This window comes from Orbicella franksi, chromosome 10 (assembly GCF_964199315.1).
Source record: "Orbicella franksi chromosome 10, jaOrbFran1.1, whole genome shotgun sequence".
Lineage (NCBI taxonomy): Eukaryota > Metazoa > Cnidaria > Anthozoa > Scleractinia > Merulinidae > Orbicella > Orbicella franksi.
The window spans coordinates 22,689,724-22,716,990 of record NC_138154.1 but is presented as its reverse complement, the minus strand read 5'-3'; the positions used below and the strand labels follow the sequence as shown (position 1 = coordinate 22,716,990).

Here is a 27,267-nt window from a genome sequence, read left to right as displayed (position 1 = left end):
GCTAATTTTTTACGTAGTAATAAATAATAAAGGAATATCTCACTGAAGAGACATCATTGCTTTGGTGAAAGAATACAAAACAGAACCACATTATAAAATACCATGATTCCTCTTTTACAGTCTTTCATTTAAATTATTTTGAAAATTCCCACGAAACTTTCACTTCCATTTTTAAAAAATTGACCGCGCTGATCCACGGGATATTGTCATGTGACTGAAATCGCGTTTTGTGATTGGCTATTGTGACATGTGCTTGTATTTACACGCAAATTTTGAGCAAAACAAGCTTGATAGTTGATCTAAAGAAATTGAGTGGCGGGTTAGGTCCAGTCGAATATCGCGGGTTTTTCAGGCTGTATTTGGGAATAAGTGATATACAAGTACCTGTACTTCTTAATCAAAACCTGAGAGTGATAGACTCGAGCAAAGAAAACCTAGAAGTGCAGCTATATTGTGCTGGTAGCGTGGGATGGCAACGGACTGAGTGAATATCCGGTGACATTTTTGGTCCTTTTAGAGGGAAAATTCATTGTTATTCATTATTTACTTTTCTAACACTGCAGCTCTTAGAAAGTCTTTTTCAACAAGGTATAGTATAAATGAATTCTTTGACTTTGATCGTCGTAAGTGCCTCAGCTAATTTATCAGTTGTTACAAGGCATTCTGTGTACTGTTTTGAGTCTCTGTTACTATAAACTATGAAATCTAAACCCCGAACGTCTGAGATCTCGTTAGTTTTTGTTTGCCTTGGAAATTGCCAAAGGCGTTGTGTTGGAAACAAATACAGAAAGCGAAGTTGTGTTTTTAGTTTATGACTGGCTTAACTTTACCTATGTTCTGTTTAGGTGGAAAATCATCACAGCAAACGACTGGTATTTACTTCGGACTGTTTTATTAAAATTTCATCTGTACCTGCTCTACAAATCGCGCGGGATCATGCCAGTTTCAAACAGTTCGGGAGAAACATGCAATGGTTTTGTGTCGTAAAATCCACCTGGTTTTGTTAACGTTCAAAGACAAATCTGCACACCATGGGGAGTGAGCTCTAAGGAAACTTTATTCTGGTACGACGATTTTTTTTGGTCGTGAAGCGAAGTGGCTTGCGAAGTGTATGGTTGCTGTAGTAGGTTCTGTGCGCTGTTTATTTTACGGGACATAAGATATAAACTCTGAATGTGACTTACAAAGCACGGATCTATGAGTCAGAGAGACGGAGGGGTCAATCGACAGCATAGCTTAGAAACAGGTCTCTCCCAGGCAATTCGTCCGATGCTGATATGTGCTTCCGAGTCGAGCGTTTCCGTCAGAAGCCAACAGGTAAGATCTGAGATTCCGCGATCACTCGTCAGAATTAAGGCTACGTGCCTGGCGATAAAGCTTAAGTGGAAAAATAAAACTAACCCTTTTGCTGAGTAAGGTTGGCCGGAACATTATTTCCAGATTTTATTTTTTTATTACTCTTTCAGTTTCTATTCAGTTGTAGTGGTACTTTGACATGTAAGATTTGGTGGGTGTTGAGCTGGCTACCAGTAATACATTATACAAGGGTTTTGCATTCTTCTTAATTTTGCTTCTTAATACATTAATTTAATTATCGGAACAGATTTGTTTCTTCCTCATTGATTGCGGTTAGTAATGGCTTTGTGTTAATGAACTGTCTGGTTTATGTCAGTTATCTTGTAATCAGACATCAGACTTTCCTGTTCACAATGGAATACAAATCAATTTGAAATTTTGAAGTGTAATCTTTCAAGATTGCTATTCCAGCCATTTGTGAGCCTAAAATTATTTATATTTTGTTACAGTTTGAAACAATTTGTTGTGGGTGTGGTAGTGGGTGTGCATTGGGTGGGTTTGATGACCTATTAGTAATAGTAATTGGACCGAGTGGAGTACAATTCAGGGAGTTATCACACAAGCAATTTCAAAATTGGACAAGTGCGAAGGGCGAGGCCTATTTGAAATTACAAGCACGATTAATCGCTGAATTGTATGATGCAAGGTCCAATTACTAATTAATCGTATCTATAGCAAATTTCAGAATTAAAAATGTCTTTTGAGAACTTCTTTTGAGCAAAAACATATGTGGCGCATTTCATGAGTTTTGAAAACTGTAGGAAACATTGCAAAGAAAGCCATTAAAGCGTGTGCAATTGACCTGTGAATCACGTAGGTTTCCAATTACAGGTGTCCAAATTTTTATAAAAAGTTCAAATTGGATACCTGTAATTGGACACCCTTATGATCATTCACCGATTACGCGGCAAATAGGCGTGCGGAGAACCAATCAAGATCAAGAATTTTATTTTATAGATACGATAAATAAATCTTCAATAATCTATTTAAGAGGTGTGACCAAGAAGGTGAGTGATGTGTTTTGACAAAAGAGTTTGCATTAACATGCTTGCAATCGCCCATACATGCCATGCAAACATATTTATGACAGTAAAAAACTATTAATTGCAGTGTGAAAATATTTATTACAGTGCAAAAACAATTATTACAGGTTTTTTTTTTTTTTTACAGAAATATTTATAACAGTGACAGTACAAAAATACTTATTTAGTGGGTATTTTTTTTCTGTATAAATATAAAGTTCCCATATAAAATATTTATTCAATTGTAAATCAGATCTAATTTTGGGGTAGAAATTTATGTTTCCCCAGTACAATAAAAATTACCTCAATGATGGATGTACATACACCTTAAGACTTCCTTTTCATATAAATAAATATTCCATGCATAAATAAATATTCCACTCACTTTGAAATGTACATGTATCAACAACGTAGGTTTCGCAAACTCCAGGTCATGCGCTGCCAATATCATGAGGATTACATAAATCGCTTTTATATAAGATGTTTATACATATGGTGGAAGTTTCGTCAACCTTTTAATCCTGAATTGTTTTTGATTCAAGGGTTCAGATCAGCTCTCTGTGCCGCAGACTTCAGAGTCAAAAATAGCGAAAATGAAAAAGAAAATAAGCTCACCTCTTGTAAAAAGAAGAAACCTGAGTGGCGGTAAGCTTTCTATATTTAGTTTGATCACAGTGCATCACAAAAACAGGAGACATGGAATAACATGGCAGTTTAATTTGTGAAATGTCCTTTGTCTCTAACCTGGCATAGGGATGGATATTTTTGGTAATTATCTCAGATAACCATCTATTAGTGATCAAATAATCATTTAGTATTCTAATTACTAACAACCATCCAGGACTGATCAATGCCAATGTTATAACACATAATTTCTAAGCACAAAGATAAATATATGTACATGATCTTTCCCTCAAAAGAAATACGAATAAAGATCTATAGATCTGTACAATTTTCTGGAAGCTATGGGAAATCATCATTGTATTAACATCTTTCCGTGAAGATAGACTGAGATAAAATATATCAGGCATAATTTAGACCAAAATAAGACTGATTGTCCTGACAAGCATGTATTGAATTATAGTGTAGCATGTACATGCATTTCAGGTAACCTATTTGTTTGCTGTGGTTGAGCAATTTTTTTTAAATGTTAAGTAAAGTGCTTTCCTTTCTCAATACTTCAAGGTGTGACAGTAATGACCAACAAAACATTTGGAGTTTCTATTGATGAATTACTGAGAAGGTCTGAAGGATGTGAAGTGCCACCCATCATCACCAACATAGTGGAATACCTTGCAAAACATGGTTGGTGCTACTAAACGTTGTTTCATTGCCTATAATTATCATTGTCTTGAACAAAAGGCATCCTGGTTTCAAAGTCAGTTCACAACTTGCATGTACATTCAGTAACTTGTTGTATATAGGTTTTGTGAAGCTGTGAATAAAAGTATATTTCAGCACCTTGGCATTCCCAAATTCCTCAGGTAACACTTAACCTATACACTATATACCGGTAAGAAGAAAATTTTTGTGTTGAAACTTTGAAGCCTGGTGGTGATCTTGTCTAGTTACATGTATAAGAAGTGAGTGAGTGTACTGGTGGACATCAGTCTCAGGTATTTACTCTTCAACCTTTTTCCTATGCCCACCCCTCTGCTAAGAACCCCTGTGGTGGTAGAAGAGTATTCTCTAGATTGAATAACTTACAGCCTTTCACAATATACTGCAGCTTCCCATTTTAGCCTCAAGTTGTAACTGACCTATACTTGAATAGACAGGAGAAATTTGCACTCTAAGCTTACATGTTCATTCAAGCTGTCAGAAAATGTTCTTTCGAAGTTTTTCAGTTGAAGATTAAATTTGAAGTAATGTTATTATTATGTAGTTAGCTGTAATGTTTACAAACTTGTTCAATTTTGGTTTTTATTTCTTAGGTATGAGTCATGAGGGAATTTTCCGTATAAGTGGTAATCATAAAGTGGTTGAATCACTGAAGGCGACATACGACAAAGGTAATGTCACTTTGAATACTTATCAGTTATAAATTTTATAAATTGTTTTCTTAAAAAATAATACAATGTAAACTGAAGACTTTCAATAACACATTCCAAGTGGATCCTGGAATTAAATAAAGCTAGCTGCCAACTTAAATATTTAAAATCACATTAACATTGTGATGTGATGGTTGAGTATATCTGGGTATCTATAATGAACATGCTGGTTTTGGTGTATTACTGATAATTATTCTCTTTTTTTAGATGGTGAAGCAAACTTGGAACAAAAGGGAGATGTAATGGCTGTAGCAGGCTTGCTTAAACTTTTTTTGGTAAGAAGAAATTATCAAGTGTTCAATATTCAATTATGTAGTATTCTAGCAAGGTGGATCTGTGATTGCTAAGTGTTGTTGACATGCCCACGATGTTAGGCTGAACTTGCCTGTAGTGGAAACAATTCACAAAGTAACGAAAAAATCTGCCTGTAGTCACACCATTGTTTATGCTCTTCCAACGATTCGCCTGGCGAATGGTTTTTGCTGATTGGTTGCCTTAAGCCATGTGACGTCAGAATGTGAGAAAAAACATGTGTTAAATTGGGTGACAGTCCTACACGGACTCCTACAGCTCATGACATTTCTACATTTGCCATTCTCTTATAAATGCCAGCCTCCTGACCTTTTATTTTGGTCCTCACTTGTTTCTGTAGGGTACTTAATGTTGTTGTGTTATCAGGGGGACTTTTTTAAAAGTAAAGTAGAACCGTTGGACTGTTAGAGGTCAAAGCTCTGCATGGTTTCAGCTGTTATCTATTGCTTTGTAGAGTTTGACACCTCTGTAATTTGCCATGTGCCGAGTGTGGTTTGGCTTGCCTCATTTCTATTGCAGAAACGTATGTTGTATCTCTTTTAAATTATTCACTCTGGAGGGACAAAGTTAGTTATTATGTTGATTACTTGCATTCCAGGCCTGGTTGTTAGATTAAAACTGTGTTATTAAGTTATGTGGCTTGTTTATTTAATACCACGGATCATAGTTTAGCTTTGTCTGGCATCACCAGAGACTGCTGTAGTGTTACGTCGAAAATCTTAGAGATCCGTTCTGTGTCGTCAAAGTTATGTTTCTTTCATCCTGAATTTGTTCGAGCTTTTCATCTCCTTCTGTGTGATGTTTAGGTTTATACATGATTGAAATTTAGCTAAATTTAGATGTTCAGTCTGTTGACTGTTTTGCGTCATGTATACATTTGTAAATTGGTTACTTGAGACATTTTTTCGGGCCAATAAATTGAATTATTATTGTTCTCTCTCATTCTTATATGCCAATCATTTCAAGGGGGCGGTAAAGCATAAACAATGGTGTGACTACAGGCGGATTTTTTCGTCTTGTGCTTCACGCTCGTAGTCGCACTCCAAGCTGGTGTATCTCGTCTCACTCACTGCCCCACTAATCCGCCTGTTCTGCAGGCTGGCCTGCAGTTGCTTTTGAGCACTTTCACCAACTGTTGAACCTTAGCAGTTTAGTACAATGTACAAATGTAGCTGACTTAGGTGGTAATTTATCTATTTTAATTTTAATTTATCAATTTCCTCTAGTAAAGATTAGTCAGGACAAATTTGAAATTACCTAATACAGTACATGTCATGTATGTCACTTAGGAATGTTTGGACTACTGTATAGTTAGCAAATTAGCACATTTCTGTGACAATTATTAAAATAAAAACACCATGTCAAAATTTGATTAAATTCTGAGATTTCAAATTTCAAATTTTTTTAGACATGCAAGGCTCTGCACATTTTTTGACGACACTTACATGTACGCTAGCTAGTGAAATGGGGTTTATCTTGTGAACACTAAATAATATTAGTGTACATAGAATTATTACAAATTAAATAGTGTCGAGCAGATTTCTCTCTTACGTAAAACATACAATGTAAATTTGATCCCTCTCCCTACTTCAATGTAGACACTTCTCAATGGCAGACAGTTCAAGCTGGTTTCGTCAGGCATGTACTAGCAAACTTAGTTCATTACTGGTAGTACAGAGCCAAGTCTATTGAACATGACCAAAACAATGGTCAGTAACTCTGCTAATGTCATGATATATTTTATGTTTGTAGAGAGAACTACCTGACCCTCCCATCCCTCAGAGTATGACAGCGGACTTTATCAAGATACATCAAGGTAGGGCAGGCTAAGAATGAATTATACATGTACAGCATAAAATTATCTGATGACAGAAACCTGGACCATGTAACATAGGATTTATGCCATCCACGACTTGAGCTTGAAGAACCTCTTTTCCATGTAATCTTTCCGAACCAACCAGTCAGAGCAGATACAAAATAATAATTATTGTCCTTTCTAACTCAATCATGAGAAAACAGAGAACAACACTTGCATGTATGTTCTTGAACATAACTTCTCAGGTGTTTGGCAATATCATACATCACCTTTTTGCTCCCATTTCTGCTCTATTTACTTTGTCACTTCCATTTCTTGTTTTCCTAGTATAAAGGCCACAGCATACTTGTCAGCTAGTGTGTGGTGAATTCAGACGAGTCTGCGACAAGATCAGGGCTTGATGGGTGATATCTGACAGTGCTAGATCTCCAAACGTCTTGTCAGGCCTTGTCGGGCCTTGTTGGGCCTTGTCAGCTAGTGTGCGGTGAACTAAGACAATTTTTCGGTGCTCGCGCACACCTCAACCGGTTAGGAAATGTCATGAGAGTAATGTCAGTGGAATAGGTGCCCTCTTGATTTTGGATGACTTGGCCCCAAGCCTCAACGCGGTTAGTCGTAACAAAAAATTGGCTAGTGTGCGACAAGGTGATGGCCCGGCAAGTTTTTACCCTGACAAAAAATCTGCAGTTCTACAACAAAAAATCAGCTAGTGTGCGGTAGTCTTAAGTAAGATGTCCCAAGATGTATTTGTTTTAATCTTGTTGAAAAAGCTAACTGTATCGTATTACTTTTTTCAATTGCCATTTTTAGCTCACAAAGGTAACAGGGGTGGTTTACCTGAAATCAAGGCACTGCTTGAGAAGCTTCCAACATCTAATTATCAGTTGCTAAAGTACCTGTGCAACTTTCTTGTGAAGGTATCCATGAATGAAGGTAAGTTTTGCCCACTTAGTTCAACAAAACATTCCACGAAAGCTTGTTGTGATTTCACTCAAATTTCACTCAAATAGTTTTCATTAATGAACATTTGTCCCAAAGTTACTGTGTTTAGTAGAGCTACACCACTGAAGCAATTTTTTTGCAACATGCAACATGCCACATGCACATTCTTTTCTTGCTGATATAATTAAAATTATGTGGGTTCTGCTTTTGCAGTGCTGTCACCTACGTGTAGTTGATTGTATGTTTTGTTCTTTTATAGAAAATAATAAAATGAGTTCAATGGCTTTGGCTATAGTATTTGGACCAAACTTTTTCAGGTAAAAGCCCGATATTTGTTGAGTTCAAATGCAGAAGAAAGAATTGATAACCACAGTTCTTTCATTGCATGTAATTATTCTTTAAATCATCATAGGATGTTCTAAAATGATAAAATAAAACAAATCCTGTTTATTGTGCAAGTGTTCAATTGTTAAGCACTGCTGTACTAATTGCAGACACTGAAATAAGCAAACAAAATGATACTGTAAATTAAAGTAGAGAAACTTATTTAAAATCCCAACCAGCAGGAGGCTTACACTGTACCAGTTGGCTATTTACAAACTGTGGAGGAGTTGAATCTGGGACCACCAAACACAAATCCATCTTGTGGCAGGGATCAAAGAGGATTTGACTTCAGGACCTCCAGACTACAAATACAGTGCCCTAACCACTAGGCCACGCCGCCTTCACCAGATGTATACTCTATTCCCTTCCTTCCTCCCCCCCCCCCCCCCCAAACACACACATATACATATTTTAGTTACAATTATGGAGCCATTGAATGCAATTAAAATTTGAACAGGTGCAGACTAATGTTCATTGTGTCTGAATACATTTATGAGAGGTGTTCAATTTTTTTTTTCAACTAGTCTAGCAAAATGTCAGGGAACATGTCTGACTGAGGGAGAGCATAGTTACCCAGCTGTCTGATTATAGGAAGGGTGCAACGAAAGGGTACATGGCAAATATCTGAGGATTACCAATGCATTAATTTTGCTTTGTTCTAGATGTGGTGATGGAATTGAAGGTCTTCGAGAACAGGGACACACCAATGCAATTGTTTGCACGTTCATAGAAGATTTTGACACCTTATTTGAGGTTTGAAAAGTGTTTAAAATTTCTCGTCAGTGTAAATATTGTACTGTTGTGAACTTATAAGGGTCTAGTTCAAACATGCTACATGTATAACATCACACTGTGGACAAAAAGGAAATGTACATTTATGCCAAGGGTAAGGATTTGTAAAACACATTGTGAACTCCTTCCAAATCAGTCGTTTTAGATGATTACAGTAAAAAATAAATTATATCAAAACCCCCTTGAAGGTGGTATCTGTTTAGTGAAGTTATTATGAAGGCTATTAACTATCTTACAGTATGTACATTATTGCAAGCTTTCAAATGTGTATCAACTTTTTTCCATGTTGATATTGCTAGATATATATGGCAGTCTACACTGTAATCCACAATGAAACCTAAAATGCTGAGTGGTTCTTGGGATAGTCTAAATTTGGCAACCAATGTTTCCCAATTCAGATCACATTTAAAGGCTGCTTCCTTTGTAGGTGTCTCCTTATGCTACCACAGACATATTCAGAGTTCAGGAAGCCAAGTGAGTTTTTGATCATAAGAAATAGAATTAACATGCTTCTCTTCAGCTTCACTCACAAAGTTCAGGCCTTGTAACAATTTTCCATGACTGCAATGATTGAGCTTTTGTCTGTAGATGTATTGTGCGGTTCCAGGAAATGTCCTTGCCCGCCCCTAGGGAGGCCGGTGAAGGCTTTATTTAGGACCCTGGTGTGTGATTGCCAAGTTGTAAATACTGTAGCACTTGATGCACTCTGTAAGTACATGTAGCTTAATGCCAGAAACCAAAATACTTGTAACAAGGCATTGCATCATTAACACTTTGAAGTTCCTGACTCAATAGTTAATGAAAACTCTGCTCATGCACCAATGTATCATGTCATTATTGTCTTTTCCAGGGCAAATGACTCTCCAACACTGTTGACAAGAAAGAAACATCTTCAAAAGGTGCAAATACAAATAGAAGGCTTTTGAGAGTAATCTTTATGCCTTGTATAAACTGCAATTCCATTATCTTATTCTTATTGACATTAAAGGTAGACGCATCTAGTCAAATATTATTGTCCCATCTTGCCTGAGCTTATCCCAGTTTCCAATTAACATTTTCTAGTATACTGTACATGTATTTCTACCCCCCCCCCCCCAACCCCTGAATGGGATGAAAGCACATCACAGGGTTACCAGTATCCCCAGCATTGAATTTGCCAGAACCCATTCTGACACATGAAGAGGGGCACTGTGAGATGGATTAAAGAGTTTTGTTCAATAGAGCATAACACAGTTGTCTTGCCTAGGGCTTGAACCTGGTTGCTCGACCTGGATTTTGGCACACTCAGTAACCATCACCAGGCTACCATCTTTCTCACAAAGTAATGGCAAATGCATTTGATTTGGCATGTGTAGCAATCTTTTATTTTTTATTTCTTCGGGGGTGAGGGGTGGTACAAGTCAAAACACTGACTATTAAACTACACCAAAATTGGACAAAATGTATTTTAATCTTGATCTTTCCAACCATAAAGTACGCATTCTTTAGCTCATTAATTAGTGGCAGACTGGTAATGGACAAATATCTCATTAACTAGTTTTAATACTTTCATGTTGTGGTGGTGATTTGTGCATGTTTTTGTACAGGCTGGTAATGAAAAGAATGAAAGTTCAGCCAGTGATGAGGAGTCATTTCAATTAACCGGACAGGAAGACAAGGAGAAAATACAGGAAGATGGCCCTACTTATGCCACAGTCAAGAAACCAAAGAAAATGTTACAACCTGTTACTCAGTAAGTTTAGCTTCTGGATTTCTTACATTTAAAAAAATTCTGAGAGGTATAGTGTATATAATGTATCTTCTTGATGTTTGCCTCAGAATTTTTTTTCCACTTACATTTATGTGTAGGCTAGTCCCTTTGTTTCTAAAATGAAAGATTGCTTTTGTTATTAATAGAAATTCTCTGATATACTGTATTTAATATTAAAAATCATTTTTGTGACAGAACTATGTGATATTACTATTCAATTAAAGATCAATAAATTTCCAATTTCATTTTTGTTTCAACCTGTGTGGTAGTTGTAAAATTGCACAGTGTATGTAAATGAAGTTTCAGAACAATTAGCAAGTATTATCTATATTGATACAAGAGATCAGACAAGACTGCTATTTAGTAGCAGCTGTAGACAAAACAAAACTCATGAATAGAATTAAAGAGTGCAATAGCAAAAGAAAAGTTCCCAAACAAGGAATTACTGGTTTCCCATGTTCAATTTCCTCTACATTGCAGGGCTCTAACGTGCTAGACAAATTTTGGAGCACATTTAAATGTTGTAAAGAAATTTAATGAAAACAGTAGTTAAGAATAACTGGAGAAGTCTGAGAACTTAGCTTTCTTTGTCACTAATGAAAAGAAACCACTAATTACATCACGTTCCAATGAAGCCCCTAACAACAGTGGCTGTTGTTAATGGCAACTGATTAGTAAGCAGTGTGCGTAATTGGTAAATATTTTGAACCTCTCTGGCGCATTTCATAATTTATATAAATTTCATTACAAAAACAGTCTAAGGGAATACCTTTAGGCACTTGCAATGGTAACACATGTGATCTCATTTTGAGCCATACAACCTCTTCTCATTATTTTGGAAGAGATAGAGTGTATTAAGATTGACACTGTTTGATCACTTATGACCAGGTCATAAATTAAAAAGTTAAATATGGATCCACTGAGCACTTTACATATTATGCTCTGTTAAGAATTTTAAGTGACATTGAATATACATGTATTAATTAATATATATTACAACTGTAGGGAAATGTGCATTTTGCTTGTGTAGTAGTAGACAAAAGTATTTTTCTTTCATTGATTTCTTCTGATTTATCTTTTTCTAGATATTCCTCTGGTCTTTCTTGAAAAAAAGTAATAAAATACAGTATTGTTTTAATCAGTGGGGCATGCAGTTATAGCATTTGACACTAGCAATAGATGATAAATAATATTTATTTCTTGCAGGTTTTGAAGTGTCATTTTATGCTTCAGTGATTTGAATATTTGTGATGCAAATGTCCCTCTTTGTTTTATGTGCTTCAAACTCTGACAGAGCATTTTATTTTTACTCCTTCAGTCACTCTGATCTCCTTTCTAAGTGATTTTAGTGTTTACGGTGTTAAGAATGTTGCGAGTTGTCTTCTGTTCTACATCAAAAACCTTGATTGAACATCATGATGCACCTGTTAAAGCCTTATAGTAGTCATTCCTAGCTTCATTGTAGCCACTGGCATTGTTTGTGAGCTCTTAGAGAGGTTATGACACAAATGCATTGTATGTTTGATTCAAGGTATGTTTTACAAAATACAATGAGTTTGTGAACCAAAGTGACAATTGATATGTATCTCCACATGCAATTCAGTCATCCTTTGTTTTTTCATGCATTTGCATCAACTTGTTTCATGAGAACTTATGGCTAATGTAACTTTTGACAGTATTTGCACATTTGAATGTGACCAGAATTTAATGATTGGTTGTGTTATTCACATCTTAGCATTTAACCACTAAGATAAGCCCAAAATGTAGTACCAAAACAGCCAATGTTTGTGTTCATTTTGGAACTTATAAAGATCTTGTTGAATCAGCTACTTACAATAATAATTATTATCTGACGTTTTTAAGTCTTTTAAAATGCAAAATAAATTTTAGTTTCTGAGCTCTAAAACAGAGAAGTGTTTTTATTCATATCTTTTTTAAATGCAAGTTGCACTTTAATTTATGTAGATAGCTAACTGACAGATGGGCTGATTCACTGACAGGAGAAACTGCAGTTAATGTTTGTGTGTATTGTGGGTGGTTTAGTGCAGCCATAATGTCTGAGAGTTTTGAATTGTTTGTGCACCAAAGATCCATTATTAAATTGGATTGTTTTGAATTTCTGCCAGAAAATGCATGGAGTTTGGAAGTTGTCGGGGGTTATGTACATGTATCACACCCCAGTCTGAAATTGATTTTCTTAATGAATGAATGTAAATATAATGAATTGCCTGTATGTACACAGAAAATGGTCTTTGTCAAGTCACAAGCTTGTTCTGCTCAGTTGTAGTGGATTCTTGTGGGAATGCAATTATGTATTTGATGTATAATCTGACCACCATTTTCTTTCATAAATAATTAAAATCACATAATGTAGAAATGAAAATTCAACACATCCTGCAGGTGTTGTTTTAGTCAGTTATTGATTGCTCTGTATTTTATCATTATTGCATTTACAACTAAGTTTATCTGGGCTCTCATTTGCATTAATTTTTGTCTAACCTTTTTTTTTGTTTTTTAATTTTTCTTTTAGCATTTCGTCACCCACAGAAGACCTGGATATGTACATGAGGTCTGTTTCACCTTCATGGAATACTCATCAAAGGTATGCACAATGTAAATTTCAAAAGATGTCTTCTAGAAGATTTCATGTACGTTTGTTTAAAATGGATGCATGCGTGTACATGTAAATGAATACCTGCATCTACTGGAGTGATCTAGGAGCTTAATTCATTGTGTTCTGTGTGGAGAATATACCGCTCTTTCAACTTTGTATTCTTCCTCTGCCATCAGCTGTTGAGTAATTAATCCTTCGTGATCAGTAATTGTGTTTGTTCTTTGCTGTTCTTTGCTCATATATCTCAAACATTTTGAAGCTTAAATTCTGAATGTGGCTCACTGGTAAGCAAGAAGTAAAACATCGTTGAAAGCTAAGACTCTATTCACACTTTGAGCTCCAAATGAACCCTTATTTATACTTATACTTGTGTAGCAGCTCAGTAGGTTTAACGACTTTGGTAATTTTAAGCAAAGCGGTGAATAATCTTAATTTTAATCCCACAAGGCTCATTTCTTTTATAAATAGATGTTTTTGCAGCACGTCTATTTTATTCAAATCTCAGGGCTAAACTTTTACAAGGCCTGCAACGCAGCACATTTTTCTTTCCTAGCCTTAAAAACATAATTCATTTCAACCTAAATTGACACCTTCCACAGTACATGTACATTCATAAGAGTCAGTATTTGAGTGATTGTTTTTTTAAATTCCATTTTCTCTTAATGTTATGATCTAGTTAAGAAGCTCGCAGCTTTCATATAATGCATAATTCAGTACACTATCACCAACCAGTTAAATTTATATTTATTTAGTGTTTAAAAATATTGCTGGTTTTGTATATCCCAAGGAAACAATAGTGGCAAAATCTTCCTGTGCCTCTTCTTGCCAGAATTTAGAGGATGTATTTTGACATCATAGTGATCCATTTGATGGTATAGACTGAGAATTAAATAAAGAGCAGGCTTTTTACAGCAGGAAGTGTGAAAGATAATGTGGCAAATGTTTAAGATGACCATGAACAAAGAAGCTTATAAGAAAGCTGAAAACCTTGAAAACCGTGAAATTTAAAGTGCATTATCCTGAATCGATAGGAAACAGTTCCATGAAGCAGCAGTAGTCAAATAGCAGCAACACAATAACTCTATTTACTGGCAAAACCAGAAGAAACAACTGCTCATACTTTCCCTTTGTGAAATGTTGACCGTGGGAACGGTATTCCATTGGCTTTTCCATTTAATTCCTTTACATTTGTTGACTTTTCAACCAGCAATAAATAATTCTGTCCATACCTAGCCAAAGTTCAAGTTGTCTGAAATCAGTAGAAAACAGTTTTCTAGCCAGAAAACTGCAACCCAATAACTCACTATTTACTGAAAATGGTCTTAACCAAGCAATTAAAAGGTCATACCTATAGCTAATTCACTTCCCAATTTTAAACTTCATCAGCCCATGTTTGTTGACTTTACATGTACACATCTACGCAATTGCAAATGTACATGTAGGTTACAGCTTCGAGCAGTACATAGTGCCACAGGAATAATTTGTTATAAAAAATCTTTGTGGCTATCACCATGAAAAGAGCTGGCTTTTTTGTACATAAGTGCATGATAGTTCTACTGTGTAAAACATCAAATGCTGTGAACGTTTCATTTGAGAAGATGGCCAAGTGGGAGCCTGTTTCTGTTCACCAAGATAAAAGATTTAAAACATGAGCAAAGGGAGAACCCATGGTCACGCAGTTAATTATTACAGTGAAATTCAAATAAGGCTTAAAATTTTAGCAGTTGAATGTAATTTGACCAAGATGCACAAGAAAAGGACAACTACATCTGTCCAAGAAAAAGCATGTGTAAAATATAGAATGATACATGCTGTCCAGCTAAACTGTCTACAAGCATGATGCATGCACTGTCCTATTTAGGCTAAAATCAAGCTTGTGCATGACCAATCAGATCTTTCTGTGTTGTTGTAGTTTTGATTACTCTCACTACATGTATTGGGCCTATTTCCCCTCTCAAAAACATGGTACTACGTTGAATTTTACCCAGACAAGTGTGTGCTGTATTCAGTAGATTTAATATGTAAATGTGACTGTCATATTGTCTTCACAGTGATTCAAGCCCCACTCTAGAGTCTCCCAAACCACCTGCTGGAAAGGAGTAAGTATTTTATGGGAGTACATGTACAGTGTATTTTAGTATTAATCATTACATATTTTACTGCAATTGCTACTTATCTCACAATCTGATTGTCTAATTTGCTGTTGTCGATAAGAGTCCAGACAATGCTGCTCACATCAATGTGTTACGCAATGCCTTTTTCAGCTCGTGCTCTGAACAAAAAACATTTTCTTTGACATTGATATTGTGGTAAAAACAAATAGAAATGTAATTTAGCGTGGTCTGTACTCTTATCGACAATGATACACATCATCACAGTGGTCAAAATTTGTTGTGGACTCACGAGGCACAGCCGAGTGAGTCCACAACATTTTGACCACTGTGATGATGCATATTGTTGTCGATAAGATTACAGACCACGCTAAACCACATTCGATTTGTTAAACTTACAGTTCAATTAAAGATTAAAAAGAACAGAGGGTATATTCCTACACCCCCTCCCCTCCCCTCCCACTGGATAGGATTACTAGTCTATTGCAAGGTACACCTGAGTTCTAGAGAGGCACCGTGAGAGTAAGGTTTTTTGCCCAGGAAAACAGGTCAGTGACCTGGCCCCTGCTAGGACTCCAACTGAGACTGTGCAATTGAGAGTCCAGCACGCTAAACATTTGGCCATCCCACCTGGCACAAGGTAACATGTATTGTTTGAAAAATTTTCAAATCCATTAGAAAATTGTTTGTTCATTTTTCTGTTGTGTGTGCTTACGAGGCAATGCATCAGTATATTTCCAAGGAGATCAATTAATCCACTAGTAAACTCAAAGATGCTGGATTGACATAATGAGTGGCTAATGGAACACTTACCGGTACATGTATTACATTTTATTTTGATTATTCCTGTAGGATTGTGCAGAAAGCAATCAATGAAACTATCAAAGAGCACTTGTTTGGACCTGACCTGACATCTACAGATGAAAACAGCCCACACTCACAGGAATCTGGTGATGAAGGTATGTCTCCCCCTACAGCTGGCTGTAATGCAAGAAGTTTGATGCATGTTACGATGTGCACCTAAATTTTGTGAGCTTCAAATGTCCTTTCTGAACATAAGCCCATTCTAATAAAGATCCCCATATATACATGTATGCCCTGTTGGGGGGGGGGGGGGGGACTCCCATATAAAAAGGACAGGGGGGCTCATCAGAAATTTTGAAAAGGACTCCTAAGAGCTACCAAGATCTTGTTTTGTGGGAGTGGCTTGAAATGCTTCCACCCCCAGGAGGTACCAATTCTAAAACAACACATTATTTGCTTGTCAAATTGTGTTCAGTTCAATACTCTAAAAGATACTGCAAAAGCTCCTACTGTGGCCTTTTTGATGCTGAGCACCATACGAGGTACTAAAACCATTTTTTTAACCCCTAAAAGGTATGACGAGCACCGCCATCATTTTTATATGTGAGTGCCCCCCCCAGGACATATCCCTCCTTCCCACCAGAAAAAGTCTTCCCCTTTCCCCAAAAAACATCCTTTTGAGCAAAGCCCAACTCTTATAATTAAAATTTTACTCTAAACACAAACAGGTCCACCGTTGCCAAGCCGTAACTACAGTGAAGAGGATACTGGCAAACAAAGAAGAAGGAGGAGAAGAAATGGTAATAGTCAGAAAGAGACATCAGGTTTGTGAATTGGCTGAGTTATGGCACACAGTAATGAACAATTTACAATTAGAAACTTTTAGGTTATAGCACTCATGCAGTGTAATCCTAGAATGGTGAATTTCAAAACTTTATCAAAAGTTTGTAAGACGTATAATAAGTGAATAAGATACTCGATTCAACAACTTAATTACATTTTTTTACAGGTTTCATTGAGATTCCAATTTTGAAGTCACGAAGTACATGTCCATGTAAGCAATCAAACACGTGTCGTATTTCTAACCTTTTGCAGATACCAATGATACAATTGAAAACAGTAGAATGGGAAAGATGTCTGTAATGGAAGCAATTGAAGAACTGGAGACTATTGAATCTGAAGGACAGGACAACAGACAACTTGAGAAAGAAAACCTAGTGAAACCTCTAAAGAAGAGGCCCAAATCTGAAGGATTTGAAATTTTTGAAAAGAGGGGCATTGTTATTGGGGTGGTAAGTGTTTCTCACTTAAGATTATTACATGTGCTTGCTGTAACATTCATATCACTCAATTCTGACGTGTTCTGATTGATTGATTGACTGACTGACTGACTGACTTATTGATTGATTGAGGGCTACATTGATTGATGTCTGGATGTACGGATTGATTAAGTGATTGGTTGATTGATTGCTTGATTGCTTGCTTGATTGATTGATTGATTGATTGATTGATTGATTGATTGGTTAAAAAGCTCTTGAAGTTTTCTATGTCTATAATATACTGAATTCTTTTTGTGCTCAGAGTACAAAACATAGAAAAGCTTCTTTTATTTTTTTACATAAGATAAGTCGTTATCATAATGCATACAAAAGTGTGTGTGGAGACATGGTGGCCTCATGGTTAGTGTGCTCATCTCCGGATAGAGGGTCCGCGCTTGAGCCCTGGCCAGGGACATTGTGTTGTGTTCTTGGGCAAGACACTTAACTATCAAAGTGCCTCTCTCCACCCAGGTGTATAAATGAGTACCAGCAAATTTAATGCTGAAGGTAACCCTGCGATGGACTAGCATCCCATCCAGGGGGGAGTAGAATACCCCTAGTTGCTTCATGCTGTGGAAACTGGGATAAACTCTGGCCTGATGAGCCACTTGGCTCGTATGCAGACTTAACCTATACTAAAGTGTACACTGTCAACAATAACTGTCAACTCAACAGTGGTTTGAGAACACTTGGTTTCTTTCATGACAGTCATGTTTTATGGCAGTATAATTCATTGCGTTGGCTTCTTTATTGGATAATTAACAGATTTTTAACGTCTTTATTTAACTTTTTTTATTATTTATTGGTATTGTTTGCCAAGTAGTTGCACACAGTCATGTACAAATTTTGCAATATAAATCTTTGCATTATTGCATGTTATGTAACATGTTGTAAATGTTTTTTCAATTTGATTAATTTTGATTGTGTAGTTATTAGTAACTTAGTAATTTTATTAATTGTTCCTAAAAAGCCCCATTGGGGAGGCAACAATAAAGTATGTATGTATGTATGTAATATCAGATAGAGCTTCCACCCCCAACTGGATGATTGGGTAAAACATGTTTTGACCTTGTGTGTTGGTTAGAGTTTTAGTCTTGGTTCTGAAAAGTTCCATTCACTTTGCTTTCAAAGGACAAGAACAGTAACCACATCTTGAGCTCAACTTATCCTCATACGAGAGATTCACACGAGCAATTTGAAGGATTCAAGGTCAGTTTTTACACCAAATGATTGTGTGTTGTGTAATTTAGGATTACCTGAATAATTGCTGAAACTGAAAACAGGCGAGCAATACAAATTTGATGTTAACTCGCCACTTTCTGCTGCAGCTTTAGCTAAATATTTATAGGAAATTGTCACGGGTTTGTATCATAAAACGTAATTTGGTTTGCAAACTGTCAATTCCACCACTTTGAGAAAATTGCTGTTTTGTCAGAACTGTTTTTGTATCGTTGTTGTTTTTACGACCCTCTGCTTCCTTCCCCTACCTCTTTTCCTCATTTAAGAATACCGCAAGATTTTTGCATTTCGTTTGTGTGTTTAATTCAGGACGATGAAAATTTGTACGAGGAGATAATAAGTACAAGTACAGGGGACTCACTGTTCAGGGTAAAGAGGAATTCTGAGGTTCTTGGCTCTCTCACCCGGGACCGAGCTCCTCCTCCCAAGAACAGGCGGAGACCAAGCTTAAAGAAAAGACACGAAACAAGCGAGATTTTCGCAAACAGTGAAGAAGAATTAGACAAGGTAAGATCTATGTGTAAACTAACTTTCCTTCACAATAATATTGAAAGTGCTAAATGTACAATGGAATATGTCACACCCTTTCGTTCACTGAGAGCAGAACTTGATGGGCAGGAGGCAAAACTCAAAGCGGTTTCACAACTCCATGTGTACTGCGTATAATCAGGAGTCACGTCCCGGACAAGGCAGTTTGATGCTGTTGGTTTGCATAAAAAGTTTGTATTTGATTTTGGTCATGTTTTTCATCTTTTTACGGCATGTTAGTTTTCCTTTTGACAACCAAGGTTTTATGTGCGAATTCAAGGTAATCGCATTACAATATTTTACTTGTGGGTTTTCTTTTACCTGCTTCATACATGTACTACTTACGCAATTTCTTAGTATACATTGGAGCCTTTGGGCGAGTGTGTATACCAATAAAATACAAGTGACAAGTGGGATGTTCCATGGTATATCACGAGAGAGCGTTGGATACTTATTTTATACCACGCCATGGAAAATACAGTGGCCAGACACAATCAATGCGACATACGCGCAGCATACGACAGGAATAATTAACAATTATTCACCGAAGTGGAGGTAAATATCCATCACTTTCATCGACACTGAGGTGAATAACTGTTTTAGTATATACCACACAAGCTGAATAATCAGCGGACCAAAACGTTATTTTATGTATGATAAGCGGTCGGAAATTTTAAAATCTCTCGCGCCGGCTGCTCGGAGGTGAATAGTACTATAACCTCCGAGTTAGTCAATCAGAGCGCGCGAAAAGCACTATTCACTTGTGTGGTATATACTATATACTATATCTCCCAAGAGTACAAGTTCAAAATCCAAAAACGAATCACATCATCAAACAAGCTCCACAGGAAGGTTATGCTCGATGAGTTTCATCTGAATGGTTCCACATCAGGGTTTATTTGCATGCAGCATAATAAACAATGCCACTTGAGATTACCTTCTTGAGGTTGGTGAGCCTGTGATCTGTCAATGTAACTTTGTAATGGGTGTTCCACAGGACGTTAAGCAGAGACAAAGCAAAGCTTTCGTACATCCTTTAGTTGATGAGGCAAAGAGCAAAGATGTCGTGTCAACAACACCGCCCAGATCACCCAGATCTGCAAGGTCGTCAAGGATTCAGTCTCCATCTGCATCAACCAAGCAAGATGTAAGTATTGCTACCCCTGCTGCACCCATTCACTGTAAAATGGTCAAAGTCAGACACTTGCCAACTTCTCAGAGTTAATATTAAGAGAACTGTGGGGAAATCAGTAATGAATATTGATATTTCCATCGTGATTTCTCTTGTATTGTGATTGTCAATGACGAAAGCGCGTCATGTAGTAAGATACTGGACTTGTCAGTGGTGAATTTAGTTTCCTCTTTACAGAAAACATCACTATCCTAGGAACATCCGAAACAACAAGAACCTTCTGTGCTTGAAATCTTATCTCCGAGATTTTTGATCTGAGCTTTGCGTGACAGTGGTTGCTTAGTAGCGTGACATTTCCTTCTGACGTCAGGATGACCTAACATCTCTCCGTGTGTTTTTGAACGAACGTGTAAATTCCTGATTGGTTAACGAGAATCGAAAATTCTTAGGAAAGGAAGGTTGCACTCCTCTTCCTTGGTCTCAGACCCTTGCCGAGAACGTCATTAAGATTTCTTTCTTGTCTTACAGCATGGTGAAATAGATGAAGTTGATTCGTCGCCCTTGAGGTCCAGAAAAGATCTCATCACTCAACAGTACAAGAAAAAGCACCATGGCGCACCTATCGTGCCTCCGCTTGAGCTCTACAAACTGCAACAACACGATGCAGCGGACGAAATACAGCTGTCACCCAGGGAACGATACGAAAGGTTCGGTACAGACGAAGCATTATTGTCCCCTCGTTCTCGGCCCCTTACTATTGATACCCGGACCACTGGTTATGAGTGTCCCCCGTCCCCGCCGCACGAACAGATTGAGCATTCATGGTTTGAAAGAAGGTTGGTTACCGACTGTAACATTAGTTGATGGATGGGCGACAGAAAGCTATGTGTTGATATATAACGAGCAAATATCAGAATATTTAGCCTAATGTTGTTTGATACAATGTTTAAGGAAACGAGAATGACATGTTGAACCCTGTCTGGCCGCTCCAATCCCTTTGACCGGTACTGTATGTTATAGCAAAGAAGATGGGGGGAAAAAGTATGTTGTATTGCAGACATTCTTTGTTTTAAGCAGAAATACTTCAGATGTGACTGGTACATATAAAAATTTACAAGAATCACCAGTTTGTAGTATGTACTATGATTGTAGTTTGTTGCAAGTGTATGACTGTTTCTTTCTTTCTTTCATCACAGGGTGGAATCGTCTCCGAAGGGTGAGCAGACAGTCAAGCAACTCACTAAAACAATTAGTCAACTAAAAAAGAAAATCCGCGATTTTGAAGACGCTTTCGAGGACGAACACGCGCGGCGACCGTCGCAAAGCGAAAAAGCACCTATCAAAAAATACGTGTCGGAACTGGGCCGCGCAAGAAAGCAGTTGAAAGAACTCAAAGAACGCGCGAAGTGCGAGGCGGAGCGTTTGAATGAGACTGTGCCCCCCATGAGCGGACAGGGTATGAAAAGCAGTAGCAATGAACCTCTGCTGACCACAACACCTGCAAGTATTGAACACTCCCTAGAGAGCTTACTGAACAAGCTTGAGGAGAAGAGGGAGGAAGCTGGCAGGCCTGAGGAGGTGGAGCAAATGGGCAGGGAACAGCTTCAGGACGAGAAGCTAGCGGTACAGAAGGCGCTGCTGCAGCATGAGAGCTTGTTTGGTCGTCCGAACACTAAAAAAGATAAGGACCTTATGAGGCCTTTGTACGACAGGTTAGTACAGTAGTAATGTTACATTGCGTGACAGAGAAGCGATTACGTGACAGCAAGAGTGTAACTTCTTATTGATTTAATCACGTGTTAGTCTGTTATGGACAATTGTCAAGAGGTGATTATAGTGATAATGCGTACATGGTATTGCTGTTTACGTCTTCTGATAAAGAAGGCAACTGCTTTCTAGTGTCTAGTGGAGTAGGTTCCCGAGGGGGGGGATGGGGTACTCTCCTATATGGGCTATATAGGTATGTGCGGCCCCAAAGCGTATGGTTTTTCAGCCGTTTTGGTCATAAATGGGGTATCGATTTTGGCCATTTTGGTCTTAAATAGGGTACAGTTTTTGTACTCTAGTCTTGAGTTGGGTATGTTGTTTAGAAGAAGCTACTTTTTCATCATTATCGATACGACCATAAGCAAAAGCCCTTCAAACCTTATGTTTAGGGCAACTGTGTCAGCCGCAACTGTCATAAATAGGGTAGGGAAAATCGTAGATTTTGGTCATAAATAGGGTTAAGGGTTTTGGGAAGCGGGCCGCACACCCCCACCAAATGTGTTTTTGGAGTATCCCCCCCCCCCCCCCGGGAGTAGGGTTAGCTCGTAGCAATCTTCCTTTTCTCTGCTGTCACCTTAGAAGAATGCTTTTCGTTTAGAAAGTGGTGTAAGAATCTTGCCTCTCGAATATCACAAATCAGATGGAAATAATTAACCACTCGCGACTTGGTCGTGTACGATTTCCCGCGCTTGTGCCGAATTGCTTTCGTTTGCGATGAGTTGCTCTTGTAACTGGTCTCGATTTCGGTGAAGTGTATACACGAGAAACGGCAGTCTATGTAGGTCATAGTTTTAGGTTAAAAAATGCTGAGTAATACAGAACACCTTCTGACACGTGAAGGCGGGGAAGGAGACTAGTGTCACAGTTTCCTTCGCCTTTCACCTTTTCACCGTTGAATATCCTCTAGACTTAAATGTTGACATTTGTATATTTTTTTTCTAACAGGTATCGTACAATCAAACGCAAACTTGCCGCACCTGTAACAGAATCGCCCGTAAAGATCGCTGGAGGGACACGCCCAAGAACTAGTTCAATTGATAGACTGGTGTCTGACCTGGCTCCTATCCATGAAGATGCTCCCTTACACTCGCCAAGCGGCAGCGGTGGATCCCCTGCCAGGTCACTAACCCAGTCGCTGCCCATCGCTGGAAGGGTAATTTCGACTTTTGTACTGTTCCCTATTCGCGCTATCGCTCCTATTCTGCGTGACTTTAGGAATAGTTGCGTGACGGGGAAGTTGCTGGTCACGATGATTAGCTTGAAGACTCTTCCTATCGCTCTTGCCCAATTCTCAAACAGAATATTACATTAAACTGTGCTCGTTTGCAGGACTCGCCAAGGAGACGTAGCGCAGGCAATATGTCCTACACAGACACTTTAGACGCAGATGATGAAGCTTTTGGTGACACAATACAAGACACCCTAAACCTTAGTGACTCCGCTCAACTGAGAGAGGACGCCAAATTCCACGAGATGTCCCGGTAAGTGGCAATTGTTGTCCGTGACACTGGCCTCCCATCACAATCGCTTTTAGATCGTCACGCAACGCCTCCTGACAGAAAAGAAGCCAAGCATTGCGTGACGGGAACGACAAGAATGTTAGTAGAATGGGCAAGTAGTAAAAGCTGCGTGACCGAGTTGTGTCACCGTTTGACTTGAAATCAAAAGATCTTGGATTTAAGTCTTCACTGCGCCTAGTATTTAAATAATGTGAACGGGTCTGTCTCCCAACATCTGAGATTTCTAACTAAGAGTTGACCGCGCCGAAACTCACTTAGCCAGAAATGAAGATTGATCACCCAAAACGTTTTTTAGAGTATCGGGAAGTGCACCACTAATTACTTATCTACTCTAACTGTCATTGTGTTACTCTCTGTAGGGACGAGTTGAGTGATCAGCTTGAATTAAAGAGAAAAGAGAAAAAGAAAATGAGAAAAAAACTCAAGAAATTTGAGGATGACTTCTTAGAGCACACTGGCCGGTAAGTGATTACATTACGATTATCTAATGTGGTCTGTGATCTAGCTCAAGTAATCTGTATGTGAAAGTTTCATTGATTGTAGGGGAAGCTTCCCGCAGGCGTTTGGGTAACACGCAAATCAAAATGTTCGTTACACGAGGCATGCAAGAAGCTAAGACGAAAAAGTTTGATTTCTAAATTGTGATCATGTTTCTCTCTCAGGCGAGTGCAGAGAGAAGATAGAGGAGAAATGGGAAGTGACTATCACGAGTATAAGGTAAAATCGCTTCTTCTTCTTCTTGATATCGTTGTGACCTGTTGTCGAATTCTTTGAAGTGTTTTACTACTGTTTTGAGCGAAAAAAGAACCTAACTTTTAACTCTTGTAGCCTACTGTCCTCACTCGCTCCCTACACATGAGTGTCTGTCTATCTGTCTGTTTATTTGTTTGACTCGTTGTACAATCTTAGACCAATGTTAGAAAAGGTTGCGTGACGAGTGTGCCTGGCGTTGTCCCACGTAGACAATGTGTTGCGTGACAGCTCCAGTGGAGACTTCTCTAACCACCAATGTGTATTCTAACTTTACAGCACATCAAGCACCAGTTGAAGCTTATAGAAGCTTTATTGACGAAACGTCAAGTCACTAACACGATGTAAACTGAACTCCAAGATTCTTGCTTGTACATATTATTTCCTTTACTTGTTGAGAATTAAGACATTATTGTATGTTGAATTTTGTATAGAGTTTTAAGAAAAAATTAAAAGTTATTATTTTGTTTAACGAGAATGGTTTTAACATTTATGATACTTTCACCACTTGTGTATTATAAACAGAGATGCTGACCTTTTGTAAACAGGACCTTGTTGACACTGGAGTAGATAAGCCACTTCTGAATTGTTTTTTACCCCTGGTTCAAAACGAGTCCTAGTGCAGAACCTTTCATATTGAAATGAGTTTGATTTACAAGACGATGAACGTGCAAGAAAAAACTCATTCAATATGAAAGGTTTTGCACGAAGATTCATTTTGAAACAGAGGTAAGAGCAACCCGGAAAAGCACTTGTTCACACAAAAGTGTCAATATTATTGAGGGCGCTCTCTCTTAGGCCATCGCCTTTTTCTCTCTGTTTAGCGTCGTCCGACCGACCCAGATTTTCGCGTTTTCAAAAAAAAAAAGTTACACAGAAGGCAATGAAGGTAATGACACATTATTTCAAACAATTGTCACTTTAATCTGAAACATAAGCAATTTTTTGCCTTACAGATTTTTAGTTTTTCCCTGTTCTCGTTTGATTTTAACAACGAAGTCGACTTTTTCCTTCCTCCTTTGCCGCGATCTTGACTCTGTAACCAGACCTTGTTGTTTCCAGGCTCCACGGATGTCATGCTGAGGTACCGGGCCTCGTAGCTCCAGACTCCTTTTCCAGTTTTATTTGTGTGTGTGTGTGTGTGTCTTTTTTTTTTCCCCTTTTTTTTCCTTTTCCGACCGACCGACCCAAAATCAGAAAACGCATTCGACAATAAACGAAAAAAAAGGTGGGATGGCCTTAGTTCTCATTAAGCTTTCGACACGTGGGTGAATTACAAATAGACTGTCAAACGATTTAAGCCTAGGGTGAGTTGTCTAGTTGTTGTAGCAGAAAAGAAATAGTTCGGAAACTTATGACACCAATTTTCAAACACCAATTTGAAAGCCATTTCAACGATTGCCTTGCTCCCAATTACTGTGAAATCGAGTCAAACTTGCGCGTTTTCCTGACGGTCGAGCAGTGGATATGCTAATAGTAATATCCGGTATTATATACCACGCGCGTTCTAATTGGATAAACAGCGTTCTCGTTTGTTTTAAAATTGGCAAATATTTCCAGAGTATCAACTACTGCAAACATTCTGAACATTCACCTTGAGTTCAACTTCAGACAAGTGTCTTCTCAGTGTGAGATGTACGGAACCAGTCAACAAGGTATGAATGTAAGTCTTTCACAACTTAGCCTGACTGGCTATTGGCTGTGGAGTGCACCCACATTGGCAGATATATACAGGTATTTTCGTTGCTCATCTCGACCCAAAACAAACGCGAGACTCGCTGAAAACTCGTTGGCCTGATGCATAGAAGAGGTATTTAACAGCGCGAGAGTGATTCCCAACCGAGGCATACGCTATTGACTGATTTTGTTTTAGCTCCTAGACAAGTAAAACAGTCGTAAGTGGAAGCAAGTCTTTTTTAAAAAAGTGTGACCTTGAGTTCGTTGTCGAGTTAGTTGGCCAACCGAACGGGCAAAAATTTACTCATGCATTGAAAATGCCAAGGAAACAACTCGGCAGAAAACCATTACATCACTACACGTGGGCTCCCTTGCGCGTTTTCATATATTATTGTTCAACGTTGTACTGAAACGTTTGCATTTTAACACGTCTTGACTTAATGCAAATTCCGCATCTCAATCACAGTGAACGTAGGTCAACAGAAGTTTGATGAAGTCTTGGCCATCGTCACAAGTTGAAACCTTTGGTCAGAGCTAAAAAGACAAAATTCAGGCGACTTGAACTACAACAGATACAAACTTAAACGAGCCAAAGATCACTAAAACGTAAACTGAGAGGAAACCTTAAACCCTTTGTCAAATTTGAGTACCTACCCTGCATTGTGATGATAATATTTCCAAAACAAACCAACTCTCTCATCCGGGTTGTGACCAAGTTTCTTGCCAAGTGTCACTTAGACAAAAGGTTCGCACTTGATTCAGTTGAATACTTCTTACACACTCACTCCCTTGCTAAAAATTCTGATTCTTCCAACCAGTTACCAACTATTTCCTTTGCTGAGCGTTTTGAGAATTTATGGCACCCATTTGATGATTTTCTCCCAAGTTCTCATCACCTAGCTACTACCTGACATTGCAAGGGATACTCTGTAATGAGAAAGGCTTTGATGATCTATCTTGGTACTGACTGAGTTAATTACGGAATTGAGATCTCAATTTTTTTTTTGTAAAACAACTGTTGAAATAAGTGATTTTTGATGACGTTGTCAAAGGAAGAGCAATGCGATGCAAGCAGTCAAGAATTTTCAAGAATTTTCTTCATATCTAGAATTAATGTGATTGTTAATTTGAGGTCATTTCGTAGTCCGCCTGAATTTCTAAATTTAAGTGATCTGGGATTTATATGGCAAATGACAAACAGGATGTAAAAACTTCCACACTGTGCACCAGTACTTTCATTTTCCGAAGCATTTAATTTGTAACAAAAAAGATTGAGTTCCGCAAATTCAAAGAAACTATTGCTGCATGGCATATAATTGCAAACCAGGTGTCGATTAAAATATACTTTCCCGGAAACTTGCTTGTTGGACCTGTTTTCGTC

The 27,267-nt window shown here is 37.9% G+C and overlaps 1 protein-coding gene across 2 annotated transcripts; it reads left to right on the top strand.

The window, feature by feature from the left end:
• Positions 1 to 320: 320 nt before the first annotated feature.
• LOC145500311 (protein FAM13A-like) lies at positions 321 to 24,681 on the top strand. Of its 2 annotated transcripts, none has more exons than XM_081479801.1 (28): positions 321 to 588; positions 846 to 1,317; positions 2,921 to 3,023; positions 3,564 to 3,683; positions 4,313 to 4,390; positions 4,637 to 4,704; positions 6,494 to 6,557; positions 7,368 to 7,490; positions 7,759 to 7,816; positions 8,546 to 8,636; positions 9,103 to 9,149; positions 9,526 to 9,574; positions 10,262 to 10,407; positions 12,956 to 13,027; positions 15,091 to 15,138; positions 16,003 to 16,109; positions 16,683 to 16,778; positions 17,050 to 17,246; positions 18,405 to 18,482; positions 18,822 to 19,019; positions 20,038 to 20,187; positions 20,701 to 20,879; positions 21,369 to 21,884; positions 22,885 to 23,092; positions 23,269 to 23,420; positions 23,819 to 23,920; positions 24,122 to 24,176; positions 24,489 to 24,681. In XM_081479801.1, exons 2-28 carry the CDS (start codon positions 1,198 to 1,200, stop codon positions 24,555 to 24,557), a joined length of 3,294 nt encoding a protein of 1,097 aa, XP_081335927.1. In that variant the 5' UTR covers positions 321 to 588; positions 846 to 1,197; the 3' UTR covers positions 24,558 to 24,681. The 2 variants fall into 2 exon arrangements, with proteins under 2 accessions (XP_081335927.1, XP_081335926.1); XM_081479800.1 differs by having other exon boundaries at positions 20,701 to 21,008.
• The last annotated feature ends 2,586 nt before the right edge of the window (positions 24,682 to 27,267 follow it).